General features: G+C 35.7%; 1 protein-coding gene across 4 annotated transcripts in view; it reads right to left on the bottom strand.

Annotated features, from left to right (window-relative positions):
* CDC42BPA (CDC42 binding protein kinase alpha) overlaps positions 1-27,596 on the bottom strand; it is a 190,275-nt gene that overhangs the window by 107,044 nt on the left and 55,635 nt on the right. For all 4 annotated transcript variants that reach the window (XM_088145909.1, XM_088145902.1, XM_088145892.1 and 1 more), the window contains exons 2-5: positions 23,025-23,116; positions 15,145-15,228; positions 13,652-13,747; positions 12,525-12,673 (exon numbers count right to left, since the gene is read on the bottom strand). In XM_088145909.1, coding sequence (XP_088002035.1) covers positions 12,525-12,673; positions 13,652-13,747; positions 15,145-15,228; positions 23,025-23,116 — 421 coding nt within the window. The remainder of the gene's footprint in view (positions 1-12,524; positions 12,674-13,651; positions 13,748-15,144; positions 15,229-23,024; positions 23,117-27,596) is intronic.

Below are 27,596 nucleotides of genomic sequence, written 5' to 3'. Positions count from 1 at the left end.
GGTTGGAAGCAGGTATTTTCTTTCTTTTTCTTGGGTTTTGTGGAGGAGTGTTGAGTTTTTCCTTTTTTTCTTTTATGTCAGTTGCTTGCCAGGAATTACTATTCCCACTCATCACTAAGCACCCTGGTCGCACTAATTCTATCTCAGATTGCTACTATTAGATCAATCTGATTCTATTTCAATGATTGCAGCCCAATACTGATTCATAGTTTGTACAATACATCATAACTTCTCTTCAACTACTTCCTAAATATTCTTCGTTTGGAAACATTTCAGATGCAACTGTCCATTTAGTCATTACAATAATGTACTATGTCCTTACTGTCAACTGATTCTTACTTTTGTCTTATTTTCATTAATAGTTGCCAGAGTAATTTTAACAATATAGACAAATAGTCATTATAATTGGACTCTAATTTTTAGTTTTTAAACCATAATCATATTCTTCCTAACACACTACATCACTGCATTTCCTCTAGATATAATATTAATTACAGTTTTTTCCCATGGATTTTAGCCTTGTAATGATTCTATACTTTATGTTGGTAATTTTACTATTCTATTATTCTAAATAATAATTTAATTGCCTTATTCAAGTTGCATAATGCCGTACCATATTAATTTTTATGTCCAAAAGTTTAGATACATTATATAATTTTATAGCTTGTTTTATTCTAGTCAATATCTGTACTGTAGTCTGCATTGATATTTGGCAAGTTACATGTGACTCTTTTTTTAAAGATCTGTTTTGCTGGTTAATGACCAAAATAAAATGACTGATTTTATGTCAGTCCTGATTTAGGGTTAATTTAGGGTTAAATTACATTGCTTCCTGCACAAAGTTGCAGGAAGCAATGCCATCTATTTTCTGCAACTCTGACTGGAGGAAGTGATGCAAAGTGTAAGAAACAGGTTTGGGAGCTACATGCAAGCATTGATAATTTGATAATTATCAGATGTACAGACTTCTAGATAACTTTTTTAGAAGCCTTTTGTATAGTTATGTGTTTTGTTTTCTCAGTAGACTCCTCCGGCTGAGTACAGACCAGAAACTGAGTCTTTCTGGGTCTGCTAGTCCAATACTTTAACCACAACTCCACACTTTCTCAATCAGAATTTTTCTTCTAGTTTGAACTGTTACTGTAATTCTTTAAGTAAATTTGCTTCTCAAGTGCTTCTGACGCTCTCTGTTAGAAGCTAGGCGTAATCACAGTTTCCAATTATAGACCCACAATTATGTTTCATTTTAATAGCAAACATACTTCAGTTCATATTTGTGCTAACTCAAAAGCAATCAAAAGATGCTAACATTTGTATATTCTCTTTGGCCAAAACCTCTCACTAAGCAAAATGATCAGGGAAAACCAGACGTTGCCAGAAGACAACACTTCACTGATGCAGCAAATCAAAAACAGTCCTAGCATCGGGGGGGCGGAGCTGGCGTCGCGGCGATACGGCGGGCGATCCTGGGCTCCCAGGATGGCAGCCGATATCTCCTCTCCCAGACGGTCCCGATGGACCTAAGCCGTCCCGTAGAGATGGCGAACGCAAAGGGCGCGTCCCGCGGATCTCAGGGACGCCGCAAGTCCCAGATCGATCCGGGGAGAAGCTCTTGAAGCCGGCGGAGGAGAGGCAGCCAAAAATGGCTGCGAAAGCCGGGACAGCTCCAAAGGAAGATGGAAGAGAAGGGTGTCAACTGGGTGAGATGGACTTTTACTATTCAACTATTCTTAGAGAACACCTTAAGTAACTTAAAGAGATTTTTAAAAGTGAAGAAAAGTGGATTAAGCGGCGAGATTGAACCCTATTAAAAAAAAAAGAAGCGGGAGAAAATTTTTCTTTTCAACTTTCCCTTTTTAGTGGAATTGACAAGATGTTTTTCTTTTAAAAAAAATATATTTTTAACTGGATTGGCTTTCTCTTTTTAATACTCAATAACTCTTTATTTTAAGCCTTTTTTTTTTACTAAGATTTCTTTATTGTTATAAGAAATTTATATCTTTTTGACTTTGAAATGGGGAAAGTGGAGTTAAGAGAAAGTAAATGAAAGAAAGTTGCACTGCCATTTAGAGGCGCGACTTAGTGCTTTTTTTTTTCATTGTGACGCACGCTCAAAGACCCTGTGCTTTCTAAAAAGATAGTGGGATGTGCATGTTTATACAGGTGCCATCCGTAACTATAAACAAGAAAGTGGAGTTGAAAGCGACTTTGAAAACATTAAGATGGAAAGTTTGAGCCAGTCACAAGAGCCTTGATTAGTGGCAGTAGCTCTTTTTCTGCTAGAAGCTCTGCTTTGCTCTCTATTCCCCCAGATGGATTTTTTTTTAAAGAGGCTTAGCCTTTTCCTTCTTTTCCTTTTCTTTTTATTTTTCTTTTTTTTTTTCTCTCTCCTTTTGCTTCTTTTTTTCTCTTATTTTTGGCAAGAACAAAGATAAAGAATCCTTTGACTCAATGAAGGTTTATCAAGATAATAGACTATACGAGAAACACAATGCAGAAAAAGATCTTTAAACTATTGAGGATGACTATAAAAAATTGGAAGAAGAGCTGCAGAAATTCTCAAAAAAAAAAAAAGAAAAAGAAAAAAGATATTAAAGCTAAAATGGACTTAATTAAACATAAAACGGGATCATTGGAAAAGGAAGAAATAGTACAAGAAATCAGAAACATTAAACGGAATTATTGTGAGGCCTATAAACTGAGAATTAAAAGGGTTAATCAACTGATAAATGAAGAGAGACAGATTTGTTCTTGGCACTGAGGGTGAGAAAAAGATTATACAAGATTATAATGGAAAATCGTACTAAGAGAATGTACAAAAAGAAGAAGTAAAACAATATTGAAAGAAACTATTGCAGATGTTTAAAGAGAAAATCAGGGGAATACAACAATGATGGAACTGACAGAAGCTTCCAAAAGCAGAATGTTCAAAAGGACACTTATTATTGCTTTCTCTTATCCAATAATATAGAAAAAAGGAATGAACAGCCAGATATTTTGGGATATTGAATGAAAAGGGTGAACTCAAAATTATGCAAGCGCTGGAATAAAGTATAAATCTGAGATATATAGTTAAAAATTGTATAACATGTAGTGAAGAATCTGGTTAGAACTGTAACCTGGTTAGAACTGTAATTGATACTGTAACTGATATTGGTTAGAACTGTAACTCTTAAGAACTGGAAAAATTAAAAAGTACCTATGCAGGAGGAAGTTATTGAAAATTATGGAATGTGCAGAGATGAGTTAAACTGAGATTTGAAACTAGAGTAAGAAGATAAGTAATTTTATATGACACGGGATTTGTTTTTATTAATGATTAGATGAGAAAATATAGTAATGTAATAGATTAGGAAATTTTATAATAGAAATTTGATATTAATTATTATATATATACACATATAATAGATAGATGGAGATGTATTACTAATCCTATTGAAAGTTAAAATTTTTTGTAATATATGATTTTATAGATTAGCTATGAATGATTAATAATTGTTAATTGATAAGTATACAAGTATATTTTGAATAGATGATATGAGAATTTAAGATTATGAAAGGGGCACCAACGAGTTTAACTGGTTGACACACGGTATAAAATGGAAGATGCTTTTTTATGCCTTTTTATGTTTTTGTTTGTTCATGTTTGTTTTGTGTTTGTTGTAAAAATAAAAAAAACATTATAAAAAAAAAAAAAAACAGTCCTAGCATCGAAGACATAGTTGTAACTTCATTTTGTGAAGGATTCTGAAGTTCAAGCTAACTAATTATTTGAAAACGATACTTTAACAGGCAGTTCTTATACAGAGGAAAAATGTACACTAAACGTTTAAAACAAAATTATGTCAATTCCAATACAGGGAAGCTGATCAATCTCAATAGTTTAAAATATGTAGTTAGTCTATTTCCATTACATAATTTCATGTACCATCTTACAGAGTTCTACAACTGAAAATTCTATTCCACTAAATGTTCTTAATTTTAATGTACTAATTTCCATATAAATTATAGAAAGCACTTTTTGTAACCTAAATTTAGCCACACCAAACATAATCAGAATTCTGTTTATTCGTCAACCAAGGTTTCCATCAGTTACACATGATTAGGTTTTGCATATTTATGACTCCAAAGTAAAATTATTGAATATAAAACATGACAGATTGATTAGAAGCATTTTCTTAAGGGTAATGGTCTAGTATGTATGATTTTTAAAATTCCTGTGTTGACCAGAATAGACAATTTGAAATACTGAAATAAATAATTTTAACACTATCAAATGGATACTGAAGGAAAAAAATAAGGAAAACTGGTCTACTGGAAATAGAGAAAATTAGTGTTGAGGCATTAGAGAACTAATAAGCTTTAAAAATATTGTTCCCTTTCTATCAATGGCAACTTACATTTATGGTTTCACATCCTTCTCAGACTTTTTTTTAATTACCTAGCATTGCCCAAAGGATTTATAATTCAGAAATATATACAAAATATACCAAAAAAAAAAAAAAAACCCACCCAGGAGAAATGCAGCCTGAGAGATGGATCCGCTTTCCTCTTTTTCTTCTAGCAAACCTTCCAATATGGTCTGACTAATGTTGCAGAAAATGTCAGCTTTTGAGTGTAAGAGCTAATGCCAATTTAAACATGACTGTTGGTTAAGGGATTCCTTTCCTTCAAACCTCATAGTACTTTCATTAAAAATACTCCTAAAAAAGCCTTAATCAATACATACATATATTCATACTTGCCCATCATGCTATTCCCTTTTGGAGCTGCATTGTTATACAGAGCACCGAAAAGGAATACAAAATAGTAAGCCAAAGAAATTAAAGACATAGGAAAAGGAAAAGGAAATATAGCAAAAACAACTTATACAGTACCAGCATTATACCCCATACCTCTCCATGTCTTTCTGTCCTTACAAACTATCCTTGCTTCTACCACATTTATTCACCCACACATAAACTGTTTTTCTCACCTCTCTCTTCTTGAGGACCCCACTAACTCCATGCAACCATGAGTTTCTTGGTCTTCCCCTTCCTCTTGACCCATTCATTTTTCCTTCTTATTCTGTGATTCGATCCTCATTTATCCTCTTTATACAACCAATCCACCATAACAAAATTCTTTTATATTGGTCACTCACTCTTGTATTTAGTTTACACACTCATCTGAAGTACCCTGTGCTCACCTCTTTCAATCTGCTTTTATGTTTTTTCCCTGAAATAGCCAATTATCACTTCCATATAACTAAGTGGGCAGAAGCACACTCTTCTACACAGACATTTTCACATATTATGACAAATATTCATTCCTCACAATAGGCAACACATTACTCACTATAACTTCTCCATCCATTCTCCCATCTTTAATAAGCATTCTAAAGTATACAAATTATTTGCCAATTATGTATAACTTGCAATAATTAATTCCATTTCCCTTTCAAATACAATTATCTTCACCTTTGATACATCAATTTTTAGATCCACATTCCTTATTGCATCATACAATCTAACATTCAATGCAAATCATTTAGGTTCTCAACCAACAACATGGCATTATCTGCATACAGCTACATTCATATATCCAACCAATACACTCTAATATCATTAGAAGGATTTCTTGCACATTTATCCTTAAATATATTAAAGGACTGATGAGTCATTACATAATTCTCTGCTCAAGCTGAACAATTTGCTAAATATTTAGTTTATTCCGTGCATGCTTTACGTGAATCATATACCACTCTTGCTACATTCTGCAACCAATCTCAAACTCCATTAGTTGTGCAATCTGTCCCATAATTCAAGCCTATTCACTTTATTCTGTTTTCTCTAAATCAACAAATGTGCAATTACTTACTTTCATACATTTCTCAATAAGCTGAAAGGCAAAAATCTGCTTTGCATACCCCATGCCTACCACAATGCTCCCCTAGGCATTAGGGATCACTTGAGTGAGAACGCCCTTTTGGTTTTGTTATATGCTCGGTCACCATTTTATATTTTGTATTATATGGTGTGGGCTTTTTTCTTTTTTCTTTTGATTTATTTATTTTTTAATGTTTGAGTTGAGCAGCCTTATAAATCTTATAAATAAACAAATAAATAAAACAAAATCTGTACTGCACTTCTTAAATTTTGTTCATTATCACCTCTTGCGCCCTTTCAATCAGAATTCCCAGGCACAGTTAACAAACTAGTTTGCCTGTCATTTTTGTATTCATTCTTGCTACTTTTCCCTTTGTACAGGAGAACAATGACATTCTCCCAATCATAATCTATTATTACTTTTCCTTTCTAAGTCTTAGTTTTACCTTTCATCCCTTCAATACCCCTTCTTGGGAGCAGTTCAGTTTGTTGCTGCTGTACTGGCCTCCCTGCTGCACAGCAACATTCCTGCCTGAGCTGCTAAATTCCATTGCTGGATCAGCAATTGAATCCCAAGGCTGATAGTCTTTGAGTATTTTAACCTGCCCCTAGGTAATGCTGGGTTTGGGGCTGCTCAGCACTTCATGCCCACCATGGCATCATGGACCTGCCCAAAATTATTGAGGGACTAATGCATGCTGGAGATTGCACATTAGATCTGGTTTTTATCTCAGTTGTAATGTGATCTGAAGGTGAAGGATATTTCCATTAGTTCTTTGTCATGGTCAGATCACACGCTGATCACTTTTCTGCTCCCCCCCCCCACCGCCCTTGCGGAGGTAAAACCTATTAGATCAATCTGGCCCAGCTGCCTAACAGACCTGGAGAGGTCTCAGAGAGCTCTTGGATTTTTTTCCAAGGATCTCATGGGCTATTCACCTGAGGCTTTGGTTTCTGCCTAGAATGGGCAGGCGACAAGGGCCTTGAATGGGACTGCTCTTATACGGCCTCTCTCTGTATGCCAATCCTTGCTTTTCGGAGGACCTCTGGGAATTGAAACATCTGAAGAGATGCCTACAACCCCACTAAAGGAAGTGTAAATCCCACTGCATGTGTGTAAGAGTCCATGTTAGAGATTATGTCATGCTGATAATAGTAGTGAAACAGTTATTTCTCACCCTTATCATATCTGCTAATAACCAACCAGCAGTCCTTTATCCAGTGATCCACTCCTTGTAGGGCAGGGATGAGCTTAGGCCTATCTAATGAATCTCTGTGAAGAATATTCTCAGATAAAGTTGCTCAGATCTACTTGCAGAACTCCAACTGGACATGTCTGGCTGAGATGGCAGAGGTGTGGTCTTGCTTGGTTATCTGGGAGAAATTTAATCCTGAAACTCCTAAAGAAGTGAACAGGATCCTCAGGACTATAAACCTGTTAGATTCCTGTTCCTTCTGCCTTGTCAAGGCCACTTGGGAGGTGACATGCATTTGGGGCCATGCAATGGACTTTTGAGGGGGTGCTTCTGCTGGCCTTGAAGGAAGGGATGGTACACTCCTCCTCAGGTGACCACTGCTGGGCCCAACTACCCTGGACAATTTTTGTGCAGTCTTCCCTGGATAAATATTTGAGGGACTGCCTGTCTCTGACAGTGTTGGTCTGTCCTAGCACTCCAACAGAGTTGGCTTGCTTCTGGTTCCATTGATTAAGCAGTATCATCTAGCAGGACCCAAGAAACAGGCTTTCTCTGTTACAGCACCTGGGACTTGGAACAGCATCCCCTGTAGATTTGTACAGTTGCAACCTGTTTGTCTTCAAGGTATCCTTAAAAACTCTTGTTTTTTCCTTCCCCAGGCCTTGGGTTAGGGTATATGGGTGGGATGTATTGGGATATTATGTTTTACTTTGGATGATGATTGTTTTCATGTGTTTTTTTCTATACTTGTGAAGCTGCTCAGAGTCATTTTAGAGTTGGGCAGCCTAAAAATTAAATGAATGGATGAATCAATTGATCAATCAATGCTTTTCTCCTTACAGAGGCCAAAAGTGAGGTAGAATTAAATATAAAACTCATATATAAACAAACACACATGGTCACTAGTGGCAAAATGAAAGAGGATTAAATAGCCCCTAATGAGTAGAATCATGCAGTGTGCTAAGCCAGATTTGTTTTATTCACAGTTTATTTAGTAAGGTACATCTGACTGACTTTATATTATATGCTAAGTATAAACCATATTTTATAAACTACAATGGCTGGGTTCATAAAACCAGCTAAACTAAACATTATGATTTAGTACAATTCTGGAATCCAGTTAATATTATCAATATTAAAATATTAAGGAAGTTAGAATGATAGTAAGAGATGGAAAATCATTACTTGCATTATACTCAGTAAGGATTAACTTAAACTATAATTGAATACAGAAGTTATTTGAATACTGAAAAAGAGTGTTATGTGATTATTTAATTTAAATATTTATTATGAGATAATGATTGAGTTCACTTAAACATTTTATGTTTTCTGTAGCACAGTACAGTTGTAAAATTCAACATATAAAATCTACCTAGAACCAAGCAGCAAGTTAAGTCTACTTTAAGAAAAAAACTCAGTGCTCTGTTCCCCTTTAAGCACAGAATAGTTCCCTCTGTTAAATTGATGGTTTTCTAATGATGATGTAAGAAATGTACTCCACCAAAAATGTATGACCCAAAATTATCCCAAAATTTCTAAATGATCTATTTGTGCTCACTAGCTAAGACAAGCCTTTCTAAAACCTAATTAACCATTAATGTAAATTATTACTTCCCTTTTGTTTAAAAACATAATTATTGCATTAAGATTATTCCACCAGCATGACACAAGAATATAATAAGCACACAATTCTAAAAAATAATGTTCCCAACAGCTCATCTGAGAAAGTATAAACTTGGTGCACAATCAGTTTTATTTCACAGGATGCACTATTATGATACATAGAAGCCCCATTCACACATTTCTGAATAGACTTCCTTAGCTAGTGAGCTTAGCTCCACCTGTAATCATCCACAGATTAACATGACAGAGAAATCCTTTTGCTCACAGGTAAACTTAAGCACAGTCAAGACTGCTTACCTCACTCTTTCTGGAATATATTAACAGACAAGTCTCAAACCCATCACTGCAGGACTTTATCATGATAAAGCAACTAAACTAACTGGCCTTTAAGACCTTTCTAAAGGTCTTAAAAGCCAATTAATTTAGTTGCTTTATCATGATATAGGGTTTTCTGGATTATGATTTTAGAACTAGATGCATGTTGTTTTTCTTAGTTTTGCTGCATTTTTATTACCTTAAATTTAATATTTTTATTGTTATCTTGGATTTTGAGCCTTAATATGTGGCCTAAAACATGTGGTCACAAGATGGAAGCTGAAAGTTAGAAAGCTAACTATATGGCAACTCATTTTATACAATGTCCAACATGAACTGGATTTATATTAAAGGCCAATAGAAAGCATCCTGGGAGCTGGCAGAACACCATAGCTGCAGTTCAGTTAACAGTTCCGCAAATGCTTCCTTTCCCATAAGTAGGTTGCTGCCAGGTTATGCTTCTAGAAAAGAGCAGAGCTGGCATGTATATGTTTTTTCATCTCTTTCTACTAGCATAGTTTTAAATAAAATAAAACGGAAATAAGGGAAAAGGGGAAAATGTGGTTTTAAAGTCTTTGAGAAAAAAAAAACTTGCCTTGTTGGCATGGTTTGTTAACTGCAGTCCAAATGATAAAAATTGTCATTTTGGATATAAAGAGATTTATGAAACAGGCAAATACATTGCATTGGCAAAGTTGCAAAGAAAATTAGGAAAGCATGGGAACGTCTTATGAAAAGAATATGAGCAAGATAAGAAGCATGCCTGCAAAGAGCTAATTTAACTAGCTGCTATTCTAACTGGCATATTTAACCATCTGAATATGGAAAATATTACACTGGCATGTAGCAGTCAAATGATTGCTTAAAAAGGAAAGCTACTGCAGTAACCTCAATATACAGACAAATTGAAAGGCAGTCTTCTCCACTTTGCATTAACTCTCTTTTCAGTTTCATTCTCTTGCATACAAAAGAACACTATTAGTTCTTCATGTTCGTGGCTCCCCTTGTTCATACTGTTTTTAGTTTCCTGCCATGTTTTATTTGCTCCAAAAATCATTATCTTCACATCACCCTGCTCAAGAAATTACTGAAATACCTGGCATTCAGATATAACACTTTTTTCTTTCTCTCAATTGAAAGGCATTGTCGAGTTATTCTCTTCCAATCCTCTACTCAATGCAACATTTACAATACTGCATTTTAAATAGCATTTAAAATATCTCCAGTAAAAGGGAGCAGCCACCATTTTTCAATATCTTCTCTTCAACAGTAAAGGAACAAGCAGTCAAGGAACATGCACAGACTAGCACTTGGTAGAGTAGCCATGAAGGCCTTGGAAAAGATATTCAGATGCCATGATGTGCTTATATCTATAAAGGACAGAACAGTGCAGGCAACGGTAATCCCTGTGATACTCTATGGAAGTGAAAGTTGGAGCAGGATATGAAAGAGTATTAACACTGTTGAAATTTTATGTTGGAGAAGACTTCTGAAAACACCACACAGAGCTAAGAAAACAAATGGATCATTGAACCAATCAACCCAGAGTTCTCACTCAAGGCACAAATGACCCAGCTCATACCTCAGACACATTATGTGAAGACCTAGCTCTTGGGAGAAGGCTCTAATGCTGGGAAAGGTGGAAGGAAAGGGTAGAAGAAGACAACCAACAGTAAAGTGGTCAGTTACAATGGCAACGGGTGCACCATTGGAAGGACCAGGGACAGAAAAAAATCTATCTATGTGGTTGCTAATAGCTAAGACCAATGTAATGGCACATAATCAATCAATCTGTTTCACTGTTGCTCTTGCAAAGTTTCTTCTAAAGTTCTTCTGGAATGTGCTTTCCTGGAGTTCTACTAATTAGTTCTATTTTCCTCTTTGCTCTTCTGCATGATAACTTTTAAGCCATCTTGTCTTCCTTTAGCTTTCCTTGTTCAAACTAAGCCCAGGATTTTTATCTAATCCTCCTAAGATTTGATTTCCAGATCCCTTACCATTCTATGCAACTCCTTTCGATACACATTCCAGTTTGTTCACATGCTTCTTAAAAGAACCAAATACTCAGTAATGCCCAAGGCAGAGAAAAGTAAATACAGGTAGTCCCCAGTTTAAGAATGAGTTCCATTCCAAAGGTCTGTTCTTAAATCGAATTTGTATGTAAGCCAGAACAGTATTATTATATCGTGTAATGAACTTGAACCATTGTGTATTTAACTTAAATCATTGTGTGTTTAACTGGAATTTTGCTACAACAGGCTCCATTCTTAACTATGAGATATCCCTAAACTGGGCGTTCTTAACCCAGGGACTCCCTCTATATATAGCTTAACATGTATAAAAAGGGAAAGAACATAAACATGTACGCAAGTCTGAACCCAACATTCTGTAAAGTATACTGTAAATTCTGTAAATTTACTGTAAGCATGTTCAGCTAAATGTATTTATACATTTCTTACAATTAGGAGCTCTGTAGCAAAAACAAACAAGAAAAAGCCAAAGTGTTAATAAATAAAATAAGGCAATAGCAACATCAGATGCTTGGGGGTTTGAGTTGTTTGTTTTTGACAAAACAAAAAGTTGACCTGGACTTACAGGAAAATATATTGTGCCTTGTCACCAATCATGCACACATAAAAGGGGCAAAGCAGCAGAAAGTATGGTTCAGGAGAACTTCTAAGCTATGAGCCTGAATGCAAACTTATCTAGAACAAGGTGAACAATATAAAACAAAAAAGCAATTATACTGTTTATCCAAACTCATGCATGGAATGTTTCCAAAACAATTAATTAAAAATCCTGGAACTCAGTATAAAAAGTAGGGCAAGAGAATTTCAGAGTTGTGCATTTTGTACATAAGTGGACTTTTAATACATCTTGAATCTTTCAGCCTAACCATTTCTTCTTTTTGGTCTGTAATCAGCATGTTAAATTAGATTACCACAATCACTTCCTTGAAAATAAGAGTTAATTTTGATTCTCCTAAATTTAGTTGCAGAAATTCAGATCAGAGCTCCATTTTATGGCAGTTTATAGTCACATATCTATATTAATTATTATATAAGGACTCCCAGAAAATATTGAAAAAGTATATACAGTAACAACACATTTGTATATATTATGCCAAGACCTAATCTAAGAATAAAAAGACACTAGAATATTATTAGAATATTTAAAACAGGACTATTGAGAATTGCATATTTATCCCACAAAACTACCAATCCACTTGTTTGAAACATATATACAAACTAATTCATTAGTTCTAGACTAATGAAGTCAATAAAATACGAATGAAAATCTTGTATAAATGCGTGCAGCTATAAATGACTTGCAGCCTGACTTAGGCTCATACTGTTAAAATAAATTGTTTCTCAATTTTCTGTCAATAGGACTATACTTTAGTAGAAGATGCCGTCCTCACTAAGCTAATTTTTAAGGACTATAGTTCTTTATAAACACCACTGTAATTAAGACAGCAAAGATTGATTCATAATGAGAAATAAAATCTACTAATAATATTTACCTGTGGACATAATGTAGCTGATGTACCGAATCAATTGCTACCACCATTTCAGCTAAATAAAAGCGAGCCATTTCTTCAGGTAACCGGTCCTCAAACTTACTGAGCAAGGTAAGCAGATCTCCACCAACATAGTAATCCATAACAAGGTACTAGGAATACAGAAAACAATTTTCATAGAAATGCAGTTGGGCAGTAAGTATAACAAATTGGATAAGACCTAGAACTTGTTCTTCAGAATGATCAGGGCTGAGTAAATCTTCTGGAAGTGGGTGTTTTGTATATACTCCTGTTCATTACATAACACCTCTTTCAAAGACTTCGCACAGCCCTAATAATTTTTTTCTACAGAAAGAGTATATTGGAAGTGCAATAATGCTGGAGCAAAACACTACAGAAGTGCCCTGCTATAAAAGAAATAATCTGTGGCTTATTCTTCTCCCATGTCTATCCTTCAAAAGTAAAGCACTATCTAATAGCTTAGATTGGTAAGGCCTGAGTGAGACATGAAATATCACGCTCCTCTTCAAAACTACACAAAAAAGGCAACTTTAAAAGCATATAGCTAGTTTACAAAAAATCTATTCTCATACCAGTGCTTGGGATAATGTATCACTAAGATTTGACGTATTTTGACTGTAGTGATTTTTTTAAAAAAAGGATTAAGATGGTCAGATATTCAAAATTGTAATTACATTTATACATAATATTCACCCATAACCCTTTAAAAAGTAACTGGGCCACACTAGCGCCTCATAAGTGGCTAACTTCTTGTGCCATGAGAAGCTGGCAAATTATGTCTTTTAAATCACCATTTATTCAGAATTAAAGCATCTTGCCAGAAGTAATGTTATGTGCTTGGATAACCCATTTCTCCATTGTCAAACATGTGCAGATAATATTGGTTTGTTTGTGTATTTATATATCCCATTTATATAGCCACCCATCTCACACAAAGCAACTCTATAGAAGTTATACCTCTTTGTCCATTCATAGGAACAATTAACAATTGCTCATATGGTAGCATTGCAGCATACTTACCGTTGAACTATTTTAGTTATCAGTGACAAGTAAACAGGTAAATTAAAAATAGATATTATGTTCAAAGGTTACATTTAAATAATACTCACTAAATAATTTTCATCCTGGAAGGCATAGTGCAATGTTGTAATCCACTGGTTATCCCCATTCACCAAAACATCCCTCTCTTCTCGAAAACAAGCTGTCTAAAGAATAGACAAATAATAATAATAATAATAATAATAATAGTAGTAGTAGTAGTAGTAGTAGTAGTAGTAGTAGTAGGTAAAATGTACAGTCATTTTTAATTCTATTTATTTAAACAATAATACTGAAGATATAGGAAATAATAAGATTGTCATTTATAAAATTAATTTTCATTGTAATTATGATAATCCAAAGCAGAGAAGAGGGTATAAAATATGGTTAAAATAATAAAATTACTTTTAAAATCATAAAACTATAACATTAGTTCTTATAAATCCACAACTACATATTAAAAACAAGAACAGCAAGAACTGTGAAACACAGCTACATAGTTTCAGTTAAAAGCCTAGGTAAATAATTATTCAGTAATGTCTCAAGTCAGGGCACTAATATCAAAAACATCCTGTCCTGGGTTGCCATATAGTAAATCCTACATAAATAGTAAATGCAGCACCATCAGAACAGCATTCTTCCTACATCTTAGTACACTACCTATGATACAGGCAAAAAGACAATTATTAGGAGATTGCATCATTCTATTCTGAATTTACCAAGAGTTGGGTTCATTGAATGACTTGTATCATACTGTTATAATAGAATTAATACTGGTCACAATCAGAACCAATGTGAAGAATCCCACCAGAACTATTTTTCTGATTAAAAATTAAAACAGTTTAGGCAGAAGTACTTTTTTTGTGAGTCAAACACCTCCTTTAATCATGGGGCCAGTTCTGTCTTGATTTAAACTACTACAAGGGGCAAAGGTCAAGTAAGAAAGTGATGGCCATCTTCCCACACAGTACAGTTTGCTCTGGCAACTTCAAAAAAGAAGGTGGGAATACGGCAAATATGATTTTATTTCGTGCCCAAAAACTGACATTGCCAACCATTAATTGGGCACTGTGCAGATGATTCTAATCCAAAAGCATCAGCCAAATGGGCAAAAATGGATGCCTATATCTGGTATACGAAAATCTTTAGGGCAAGTAATTCTAAAAACAGAAGGAATTTATTAATGGAAACTTAATCTGCATGTTGCCCTGTGATCAAACAACTGTTTGAATGCTTATAAGCTGAATAATCACATTTTTTAGATTCTCTACTTCTATGCAAAAAAAATCCTATAGCAAATAAAATCTGTATTCTAAAAAGTAGAGATCAAAACTTGACAGAAGGATAATAAATCTGTTTTACAAGATGATGAATACAGACCATTCAAACAGAAGTAAAATATGATAATGAAAAATATGACAAGAACATATTGTAATATTAAATACTCTTTCAAGGTATATTGCATTTAGCAATAAACCAGGTTTTTCATCAGCTGGTCAGATTCTAATTCAAAGAGCAAAAAATCACAAACTTAATCGCTACTTGACCATTACTTGAATCTTACCTCAGCTCTTTTCAGCATCTCCCATTTATTTAATATTTTCATGGCAAACACTTTATCTGCATTTTTTAATTTCACAACAGCAACCTGTAAAAATAAAATAAAATTTTAAAAAATGTGGACATTAAAAAACCTCATGATTTTTCAGAATGCCACTACAGATGCATTTCTAATCCCAAAATTTATTTTAGTGATAAAGAAATACAGATTTTAGAATTCAGCATGGTGTAATACTTGTGCTTCACCAGAACAGATAGAATATATTAGGATTTTTAAATCCTTCCTACACAGTGGTGCTTAAAAGTTTGTGAACCCTTTTGAATTTTCAATACTACTGCATAAATATTACCTAAAATTGGATTTGTTCTCCACACAAGTCCTAAAACTAGATAAAGCAAACCCAATTAAACAAATGAGTCAAAAACATTAGAATTGTTCATTTACTTATTGTGGAAAAGTATCCAAAGCTACATATTTGTGTGTGGCAAAAGGATGTAAACCTTTGCTTTCAGTAACTGGTGTGCCCCCCTTCAGCAGCAATAACTGCAATTAACATTTTCGATAACTGTTGTTCAGTCCTGCACATTGGCTTGAAGGAATTTTAGCCCATTCCTCCTAACAGAACAGCTTCAATTCAGAGATGTTGGTATGCTTCCTTCCATTAACTGCCTGATTTTGGTACTTCTACAACATTTCTATAGGATTAAGGTCAGGACTTTGACTTGGCCATTCCAAAACATTAACTTTCTTCTGCTTTAACCATTCTTTGGTCATATGACGTGTGTTTTGGGTCGTTGTCTTGCTGCATGACCCACTTTCTCTTGAGTTTCAGTTCATGGAGAGATACCCTGACATTTTCCTGTAGAATTTGCTGTTACAATTCAAAATTCATAGTTCTGTCAATGATGATAAGCTGTCCTAGTCCAGAGGCAGGAGAGTAGGCCCAAACTGTGATAATGCCACCATCATGTTTCAAAAGATGGGATAAGGTTCCTACGCTTGGATGCAGTGTTTCCCTTTTGCCAAATAGAACACTATTCATTCAAGCCCATAAGTTCTATTTTGGTCTCATGTGTCCACAGAACATTCTTCCAGTAGCCTTCTGGCTTATCCATGTGGTCTTTTGCAAACTCTAGATGGGCAGCAATGTTCTTTTTGGAGAGTAGTGGCTTTCTCCTTGTAACTCTGCCATGTCACCATTGTTGTTCAGTGTTCTCCTGATGGTGGTCTCACGAACACTGACATTTACTAATGCAAGAAAAGCCTTTAGTTCCTTAGATGTTACCCTGGGATTCTTTGAAACCTTCCGGAGTATTACACACCTTGCTCTTGGTGTGATCTTGGTTGGTCGACCACTCCTGGGGAGGGTAACAATGGTGTTGAATTGCTCCATTTGTACATAATCTGCCTGACAGTGGACTGGTGGAGTCCAAACTCTTTGGAAATAGTGTTGTAACCTTTTCCAGCCTGGTGAGCATCAACAACTGTTTTTCAGAAGTCCTCAGAAATCTCTTTGTTTGAGCCATGACACTTCCACATAGCTGTGTCATGAAGATTAGAATTTGACAGTGAATACCCAGAATTCTGTTCTTTAAATAAGGCAGAACTTCCCACACTCACACCTGTTTATCATCCCATTGATTGAAACACCTCACTCTAATTTCCCCTTCAAATTAACTGATAATCCTAGAGGTTCACATACTATTGCCACACACAAATATGTCACTTTGGATCATCTTCTGCAATAAATCAATGAGCAAGTGGCTTTCCGGGCACTGCAACTTGCTGGCACTTGCTGGGGCAGGTGGTGGCAGCTGCAGTTTCCAAGGGCAGTTGTGGCTTCGCGCTGCAGTTCAGGGAATCTTGCAGCCCCAGGGCAACAAGAAACCAGTGAGCTACAGCATGACAAGCAGCCCAGTGCCGCGTGGTTCTGGGGCTGCTTGCCGCTCTCTCCAAGGCGGGGTGCAGGGCTACTAAAAGGGCAGAGATGGGGGGAGCGAGATAGGCAGGTGGGGGGAGTTGAAGCACCCCTGCTGTCGTAAGTGTGGGCAGGCTGACAAGCACCCAAATTTTGATCACATGACTGTAATCAATGCAATGGCCATAACTTCAGGGACCAGTCATAAGTCCATTTTTCAGCACCATCATTACTTCAAACGGTTGCTGAATGAATGGTTGTAAGTCAGGGACTACCTGTATTGCAGGCTGACCTGACATTACGTACAGGTAGTCCTCACTTACAAACCAGAATTGGAACCTGGTTGCTAAACATTGTGGTCATTAAGCGAATCATCACATGACCGGACTCGATTTTACAACGTTTTTTGCAGTGGCCATTAAGCGAATCACTGGGGTGGTTAAGCAAATCATGGGGTGGTTAAGTGAATCACATGGTTCCCCATTGATTTTGCTTGCCAGAAGCTAGCTGGGAAGGTTGCAAATGGCAATCATGTGACCCTGGGATGCTGCAACCATCGTAAGTGCAAGCTGATTGCCAAGCACCCAGATCATGATCACATGACCACAGAGGTGCTGCGACGGTCATAACTTTGGGCACTGGTTGTAAGTCACTTTAGTGCCATCGTAACTTCAAGTGGTCGCTAAACGAATGGTTGTTAAGAAAAGGCTACCTGTAGCAACAGCTGGAGTTCAGAGCTTCTGAAGCTTTAGAGATCAGGTTTGGGGAATGAGTACAGGAGGCCAGAATGTAGCATCAGTCTTAAACACTGAGGTCATCTTCCCTGGGCATGGCCCACCCCGTTTCCCCATGCCCATCACCGCTGCAATGCCATAAAAAGCAAACCAGAGTTGGAATGTCATTGCATCCAGTACTTCCCTAAGAGCTAACATAGCTGTAGGCAGAATTCCATACTTCACAAGGTTTTTGGACCCTATCATTCTCAATCTATAAGGGGTGTCAAATGTGCAGTTTTCAAGATGGGCCACAAACAAAATTTTTCAGTAAGTGAAACCTGTAATTCATTAACAAAATGGAAGAAAAAAATCTGAGGGGGGATCTAAAATTTCCTGCTACTGTGATCCCCTAAAATAATGAATCTGTGTGAAATAACAACAACAACAACTGCTGAAATAACAGAAGTTTCTTCAGTCATGTGGGGCTTTTTGAACTGAGCAATTCTGTGTCCAGGCCTGCAAAGGGAAACCAGAGCCTTGTTACTTGTTCAAGGCTTTACCTCATTGTTAATTCTATTCTCTGACCAATTGTTTTGGTTGTCACAGTAACAGCGTATGAAGGATGGCTCATAGCATCCTTGTATTATTGAATGGGAAGCACATAGTTATTTCATTATTTATTGGCTTTAAAAGCTGTCCAAATCTTCAGGATACTAGGTGGTACGCATCAACATAGAAAAGTATATAATCAACATAAAAAGAGTAGAATCTCTCAACAGTATTGTAAAATAAATAAGGTAATCAAAATAACCAAGATGGCTAAAATGACTAATTTTAGGCACCTAAAATAGCTTTTAAAAATTCCTTTTCTCCTCCCCATTGGCACTGCCTATGCTTGTGTTGCTTAGATTCCTGGCATAGACTGAAACAACATTGTGAATCAACACAACTCAGTCTAATCAGCAGTCTCATTAGAACATGACAAATATTGTATATACGGAGACGCAATAAACTGTAAACAAATCAAGATGACTTCTTTACCTCAAACTCATGAAATCATAGCTTGTATCACAAAATCCACAACTGGAGATAGGAATGCCTCTTAGCAGTAAGCAGTATAAGTGGGGAACAGAAAATTGTAACTTATATAGAGCCGATTAATTTAAAATTATACTTTAACTTAGTAGCCCCTACACTGGTATTTGTTCTTATAGATCATTAGGAATTAATGATTATGCTACTGACATAAGCACAATCTTGAAACATTAATTAAGACATTTACTAACTTCCCCATGGAGACAAAAGTCATAACCAGTATGAACCAGTTTTTCCAACTGTATTGCTCAAGAAATTTCATCGTGTGCACGCTCCAATCAATATATAACAACAGGCATGTACAGCAAAACCCACTGTCATGCTTGCAATCTCCCCCTGCCCCCCAAATGTATAGAAAGCTTTTGCCTTCTGAGAATTCTTATTAGCTTAAATACCTAATTCTTAGTTGCTACTATTCTTATTAGCATATGCCTTTGATCTAGAATTAGCAGTCAATTAACACTAACCTCTCTTTGGCTCTTTTTCCACAGATTCCACAGATCTTTTTTAACAGATACTATTAAACAAGAAAAAAAGCCAAATATCTCCCAGTGCCCATTATTAAACAATTAAACAGATTAAACAGATTCCAGTCATGTATTCTTAGACTCCTTCCCCCAAATGGTATTACTGGTCTCTTTAGAATATAAAATGCTATAATAACAGTATCCATTTCTAAGAAGCTGAAGGAAACATAATTCTCAGGGCTCCCATGCTCACAGGAGAGGTGGGGTAGTTGCCAATGGTCATGATGGCGGATAAATCCTAAAATAAGACATAAAATGCTCATATCTAGAACAATTAAGATATACTGTATATTAACACAAGGTATTTCAGAATGGGTTAGTTCAAATTCTTTTTTTTCTCAACTGGAAATTTATCTTCATCACTATTAAATATATGTATACATACACATATGCACACAACGGTAGCTGAAACAGCAAACAGAACAGAAATGTAAAGTGATAACTGCATACTTTCCCTAGCCTCTCAAAAAAGTCTGCCACTGTGATTTATTAAAACTGAATATTTAATGTTTTTAGAAGTGTGTTTTTCCTCCATGAATAGCCTGCTAAAAATGTGTGGTATGTGCTGATATAAACATTTTGGTTTTAGTTTGAAGGAAAGGGAAAAGGCAAAATTCTTCATCCATATTTCCCACAAATAGTTATGCTGTCTGGCTTGCTGTCAAATGATTTCTCCCTCTTTACTAGGTTAGGTCTCTTGCGTATTTATACATTAACAGATTTGCCTTTCCTTCTTCAAATATTTTAATGGATGAAGATATCTGGGGGGGAAAAAAATCTCCTAACAGATTCCTATTGCTTCTTGCATAGGACAAAAATTTTAAAGCAACATGGTAGAAAGTAACCAGAGTATTAGCTATTATGTACTCATTTGACTTGAACAGTGGCAGATATGTATTGTCCATCCAGACTAGCACAAACTGCCCTTCTCTCGAACGAAAAGTGATGAAGAACTAGACAGCTGCATGCAGTCCTTATTCTAAATTAAGAAAAAGCTCTACTCCTGTACACTAGACTTATTTTCCCTGTAAATTATATCTATTCATGTAGAATGAGGGTTAGATGAATAACCTTTTGAAAATCAGATTTCATTCCCTCACTAACCATCTATACATTCTTCTTATATCTCCAAAGCAAACTTTATTTGACCTTGGAATCAGCTTGAAAGCACATATTAACTTAAGATCTTTCAGTGCCATATACAGTTCAAGTTCATGCTGCTGATGGGTTATAGATTATTTTTAGGGAGGCACATAATTTTCCAGGGTGTGTAGTAAGTCTTACTAAAACTTTTTTTGTAGTTCCTTAGAATTCCTCAAATGCCTTTTGAGAAACAATCTAGAAGTTCACATCAAAGTTTTTATTAAAAGAAAAGTAGGGACAACTGTATTATTAATTTGCCAGACCTGAGTATATATTTCAGACATCAAGGATTGCATCAAGAGGTAAACAGGCAGGCATGCTGATCTTTAAAACATACATTTTATGCTGGACAACTATCTGAACTAAGAAGTCAAGTACATATTCACAGAAAAAATGTTAGGTCTAAACTAAACTTCATGGAAGTAAATTTCATTGGATTATATCCTGTCTTTTCCCCAGAGCAATAGGCAATCAGAAAAATAGTCCTATGAGATACACTGGGGTGACAAAAATAACTGAACATATGTCACCCCGTTAGCTTCAGTTGGGGTGCATATGAACCTGAGTCTCCCTAATCCTAATCCAGCAATTTAACTACATCATATTAGTTCTCTAAATTGCTTCAGTGATTATTGATATATAAGTAGAGATATGACATAGTCATCTAATACGCTTTGCAAATCACCATTTTACTGTGAAACAAAATTTCCAAACAATGTACATTCCTCACAGCAAAGATGTTCAGCTTCTTGAATATTCTGTTTGCCTTTTCTACCTCCATAAGCAGAATGTTACTTCTGAGTTGAAATGACCAGTATTTCACAGAAAGCTGAGGGGAGCTTGCTGGTCTTTCTCTTTTTTAAAAATCCAAATATAGATTTATTTATTTTTTTTACAAATACTGAATACTGGGTAGACATTTTTAGAGACCTATTCCACCATGGATTGTATCCAACAGTATCCATCGACCAATGAACTTGTAGAACAGATGGACAGGCAGGGTACACACACACAAAAAGGAGGATGGCAGGAAGGGAAAAGGAAAGAAAACATTATAGTTCACAGGCAGAAATCACCTAGTAATCTTAACCTCTCTTTCAAAGAGTATTATAATAAAGCATTATGTTTTACCAACACTGTATGAATTCAGCTCATCCATGTGCATGCAGAATTATCAAAATGCATATGTACAGAGATATAGTGACAGTTTATTTGCCATTTTGTTACTCCTTATTCCTCATAAGAGTAATCCTTTCAGACTTTTCACACAATTTACCAGAATTTCACCATACTAAGCAATGTGGACGTTGTACAGACAATAAGAAATTAGTGATAATCTTGCCCTGATCCAGACTGACCAGGCCTGGAAATCAACTCTACAGGTAGGCTAAAACTACTCTTACTGAGATTGGCTATAATAACAGAATCTTTCAAGCCTGACTGTGCTGGACCTCCTCCTTCTTACACTTCAGTGACTCAAGGAGGCGCTACTGAGCTGCTTCCAAAAATTATCTTCTTGTTCTGGACTTTAAAAAAATGCTTCAGTCCCTTTTGCCTAGGTAATGGTTCCTGCATATCTCCATCAAGGTCATCTTCCTTCCTCTCTACATAATGTCAGCTGACAGCACCTCAAATAACAGGTATCTTTTAACACTAAGGAAGCCACTTACAACTCTGATCAGTGTGACTGCAACAGCAGAGATGCAAGAAGCCAAAGTGGTGCTAATGTCAGAATCCAGAGGACATCACCTATGAGGCAAGAAGCATATGCTCCTTCACTGATTGTTGTAAAACTGGTAATGCCAGAAATGACAATGCTTAGCTTTGGGAGGAAGATGCAGACTGAATGGAGAGGTTCTCCCCATTCTGATGTAAGACCTCTATCTGGGAAAAGAGGAAAGGTTAAAGAGGAAGGTGGATGGGCAGCTGCCCAGATACCTATGATTGCCAAGTCAGAACACTGGATCTTAAGAAAGTACTTTTCAGCTCATTTTTGGGGTCCTTTGGCCACAGAATATTATCCATAAATATTGATACCTATTGTTCATCACTAACAATATTTTTTTTGACAGATACTTGAGGGATTGTATTGCCTGTTTACTTCCAGTATAAAATCACAACCTACTAATAGGTATAAACTTAAAAGCTCTCTGTAAGGTGGAACTTTCTGAGTAATGCAATCTCACAGTTAAGTTCTTCTCAACTCTATATTATACTGCTGATTAACATCATATATGGTTTGTGACCTATCAGTCTCTTAAAAATTAACAAAAGTAAAAGTCTAATGTCATTAGTATAATGCAAAAGGCCTATGAATTACTGCATGAAAAAGCAAATGTATGATTAAATCTAATGACACCCTCCATATAGTGTACTTTCATATCATGAACCTCAGAGATGTCTTCTGCAATTTAACTATACGTATTATGTTTCTGCATTAGTAAACTTTTATCATAACACAGTGCAAAAACATCCAAATCTTACCTCCCCAAAGGCACCTCGGCCAATCACTTTCAATATTTCAAAGTCATCTTTATGCAGTCGCATCTGCTTCACCTTAGAAGTGAAAGACTTGGCTGAAAAACAGAAAAATATTAATCACTTTAAATAATATAGTTACATATTAAAAGCCTATACAATTTTAGAAATAGTTGCAATAACAAACACTGCATAATCCACTATCTGCTGACAAGTCATTTAAAATACATGGATTTGTTGACATAGTCATGATATAATATTCCAAATGCATGCTTACAAAAATTAATTATGATATATATATGTATGTATGTATGCATGTATGTATGTATATATGTATGTAATCCTTGCAAGAGAAATCTTGCCATATCTTACAGACCTGGAAGACTGTTTGTTGCTTCAACAATTCCACATAACAGACTTCCCAATAATCACTTGGCTAAAAGTTATATTCCTCTTTCCACAGTTCTATGTTAAAGTTAAAAACAAAATAAAATTTGGATATAATATTCTAGGTTTGGATATAACGCCAAAAATAATGGAACAGTTTCCAACATGTCCCACTATGACATGTTGGGAACTGTAACACAAGTTGCTTCAGTAGCAAATTTTCCTTTCTAGTCCATCCTATCCAGTCATTTTTGAAATCTCATAAAACTAGAAAAAAAAAAAATAGAAAACTTCACCCTCTTAAAGTAACATGGACAAAGTATTGAAAATTGCCTTTGGATTCTTTTCAGGATATAAAAAGGTAACAGTAAAAAGTTTTGGTTAATTCCTGATGATTACATGGACATAACCATTCAATTATTTTGGCAAGGGTATGGAAATAGTTTGCCAGTGCCACCTTCTGTGATGTTTTTCGAATTCCACTTTAGCCTACAACTTGAAAAGGAGGGGCAAGAGGGCAGAACCCTGCAGCACCCACACAGGAAGGGCCTAGGGAGTGACCTCTCCAGCCCCCAACCAACACCATCCCTGAGTGAGGTCAACTGTTGTGTGGGGTTTGGTATCATCAGTATGCTGATGATTCCAATTATACCTTTTGACTCTGCGCCAGCCAAGTAAGGCTATCAAGTTTCTGTCCCAGTGCCTAGAGGCAGTGTGGGTTTGGATGGGGAGAAATTGTCTCCAACTCAATCCCACCTGACTGAATGCTGTGGGTGTTAGGGCCACCCAGATCTTTGGGGATATTCCATCTTTGACCTTGTATGGGGTAGCACTTTCCCCTTCAAGGTTGGCATCTAATCTGTAGGTCTGCCAGAACTTGCAGCTCCTGCTTGAAGAGCAGGTTAGCTGTGGGCAAGAAGGCCTTTGCATAACTCGATCTGGTGAACCAGTTGCACCCTTTCCTAGATTCCTAGGTCATTTGTGCCCTAGCCACTTTGCATGACTGTAATATGCTGTATTTGGGGCTGACTGGAAGCTTCTACTGGTCCAGAACACAGCAGTGCAAGCAGTAATGTGCATGCCTCGGTATGCTTATGTAACACCTCTGCTTCATGAGCTGCACTGGTTGCCAGTTTACTTCTGGGTGTGATTCAAGGTGTTGGTTGTTACCTATAAAGCCCTACAAGGCATACAGCCCAGTTACTTGAGGGATTGCCTGTTTCCCATAGCATCTGCCCAACCAATTTGATCCTGCATGGTTGGTGCACTCCAGGTTACTTTGATTAAACAATGTAATCTATCAAGACTCTGCACCTTCTCTGTAGCAGCCCCTGCATTCTGGAATGAGGATGGCCCCCACTCTGCTGTTGTTTAGAACAGCTGTGAAGACTTGGTTCTTCATCTGTGCCTTCGGCGAGGGAGAGTAAGACCCCTCACTTCATTGCACTTGCCATATTTTATCTTTATCTTTTATTGATTTTACTGCAATCTCTTTGATTGTTGTGTGCTGGCCAGAGTCGTTAAGAGTCAGGCAGCATACAAGTTTAATAATGTATTATTACTATTAAAAGTAATGGAAACCAGGATGGCTCATTCTCAATTGCTGCTGTGGCTTTGTGGAATACCCTACACTTAGAATACAGACATGCTCCATGCCTTCCAACATTCCAGAAGCTACTGAAGATGAAACTTTTCTGAAGAGTGATTTTTTTTCTAATTTAGTTGACTTTGAATTAACTGACTTATTTATTGAAATTGTTTTGAATTCTTTTATGATTTAGCTATTCTTCATTATAATTTATCCTTGTATTGTTGTAACCTATTAGTTACAACTAATTATTAGTTGCTTTAATTTATTTATATTTATTGTGGACATTTTTAACTCTTAGGGATGCTTTTGTTGATTGTGCTGTAAACTGCCATGAGTCTGTATTGATTTGGCAGTAAACTAGTAGAATAAATAAATGTAGGAAAACAGATATTACATCTGTTTTTTATGTTTTGAATAAGGGAGCATGAACATAGTCCTTATCCGCAAATCCCTAAACAAAGTCATATTTTCCTTGGACCATACAGCAATTGGGAAGGTAGTGGTCCCCACTACCAGAAAATGAGTTTAAGGATTTGAACATAGTTGCAGACAGTACACTCATGCTCCCCTCATCCTCCTAAGCACTTTTTTCCTCCAAATCCAAAGTACAGCACGGCCCTACTGAATACAGGACTATATTTTACTGTGCTGTCCAGAGAATGCTCTAATTTTCAGAATATATAAATACCTCCACAAGGCAGTCTCATGTCTAGAAATATGACCTGGAAAAAATTCAATTTACAATAAAATTAACATATGCTATATGTAAGTGCAATTAAATCTGAAAATAGACCAATAGCTTTTTGAAAATCTGGATACTCCAGAATTTCCATAGGGGGAAAAAAAGGATTATTTATCTATCTAAAATATATCAAGTACATATGCATTACATGCTATCTCTGAGTCTTTAATATTTATTTTATTATATGGTCAAGGACCTACAAAGAGTTTTCAATTGTATTTGGGTTACTTTCCGCAAGTCAAAAACAATCAAGACATTAAGTTATACAAAGGTTTCATAAAGACAAAAACAATACAAGAATACCGAATTATTTGCATATTCTATTTTTGAACCATTTCTGATATGAGTCAATTTGCTATATCAACAAAATAATCAATTTCTCAGTCAGAGCTACAGTAAAAGGCTACATTTTCTGCAAAATCACTGAAAAGAAACAAATCACTGAAAACATTGATCATGTATTGTCTATGAATTTTTTGCTGTTGATTACACCTCATTGTCTATAAGCAAGCTGTTAAATCATTTGACTTCTCATGCCAAGGAAAACTAAACTAAGCTCACAAGGAAGCAAAACCTTTCTGTTATGTACAGAACAACAATGACTCCCTAACAAACCTCACACAGCTTTAGATTCTGGTTTATTAGCAATGACAGTAAAATGGGAATCTGTTTAGATGTAATGAGATTATTTGCTTCCTCCTCAGTTAAATTTAGCCACTCCTGCAGCATTCTCATGAGCAGTAAGCCAGCAAATTTCATTACTCATTCAGTAGCAGAGTAGTTATTGTTTACTAATCATAAGTCTACACAAACAACTCTGCAGAATCAAACCAACGATACATCTAATGTAAATCAATTTCCCACAGCAGCTAAGCAAAAATTCTAGAAAGACCACATAGAGTTCATGAAGTTTACAGACATTTTAATTTCCATCAGCTAATAATATCCTTTAACTCCATTAAAAAGTAAATTAAAAAACCCTTTTAAATATATTTTAGTCTATGCTCCTAATATATTGATATATTGTGCATTAATTCAATCCTATAAATGAACACAATCCTCTTTCAATGACTATAATCTTTCAAAAATAATCTTTCAAAAACTATAAGAACAAGGGCAGATAAGAAAGGATCAGTTCAACCTGCAAACCAGGGACAAAGAAATCTCAGAGTACTTAACTTTTCTTGGCATAAAAATTCACTGAAGAGAAGAGAGAGAGAATGTGCATGCATGGTGAGATTCAGAAATGTATGTGCAAATTAAGAAAATCCCACCATATGCTACAGCTAATCAGTAATTTCTTTCTAGTAGACATAACCTAAAGGTTAGTAATAGGAAATATGCTTCTCTTGCAGAAAATCCCAGGATCAATCTCTGGTATCTGAATTTATGATCTGATAACAGGTGCTTGGACAACTCTAAGAGAGCTGCAGTTAATAATCATAGTGGACAACACTAAGAGAAATAAATATACTATGTGGATAATGGTTTCTTATATGCAGTGCCAGTTTATTTGAATCATGACACAACTACTTTATAAGTGGCTGCTGTTTATAATATAACTATCACTATGTATACTTTCTGACATTTCACTCTTACATTATACTTTCTTTTATTCCATTTGTTAATAAATATATAAACACATACCTGAAGCTAAATATATAAATATAAATCTGAAATTGAGAATATTTCATGCATCTGAAAAAGTGGGCTGGAATCTTTAAAAGCATATTTGTACATTTTTAATGTGCCATAAGAAAAGTTGATTTTCCATAACAGAACAGTATGTTTTATTGGAATTTTTTGCAAATTAATCCCAAATGTCCTTATTGTAAGTCAGAAGGGTTACCTGTCGGTG

Source organism: Python bivittatus, unplaced genomic scaffold (assembly GCF_059951505.1).
Source record: "Python bivittatus isolate LINGU-HERP-01145 unplaced genomic scaffold, Pbiv_v1 ctg000020_np1212, whole genome shotgun sequence".
In the NCBI taxonomy this organism is placed as follows: Eukaryota; Metazoa; Chordata; class Lepidosauria; order Squamata; family Pythonidae; genus Python; species Python bivittatus.
The sequence above is the reverse complement of the archived record's forward strand: the minus strand, read 5'-3'. Positions and strand labels throughout refer to the sequence as shown.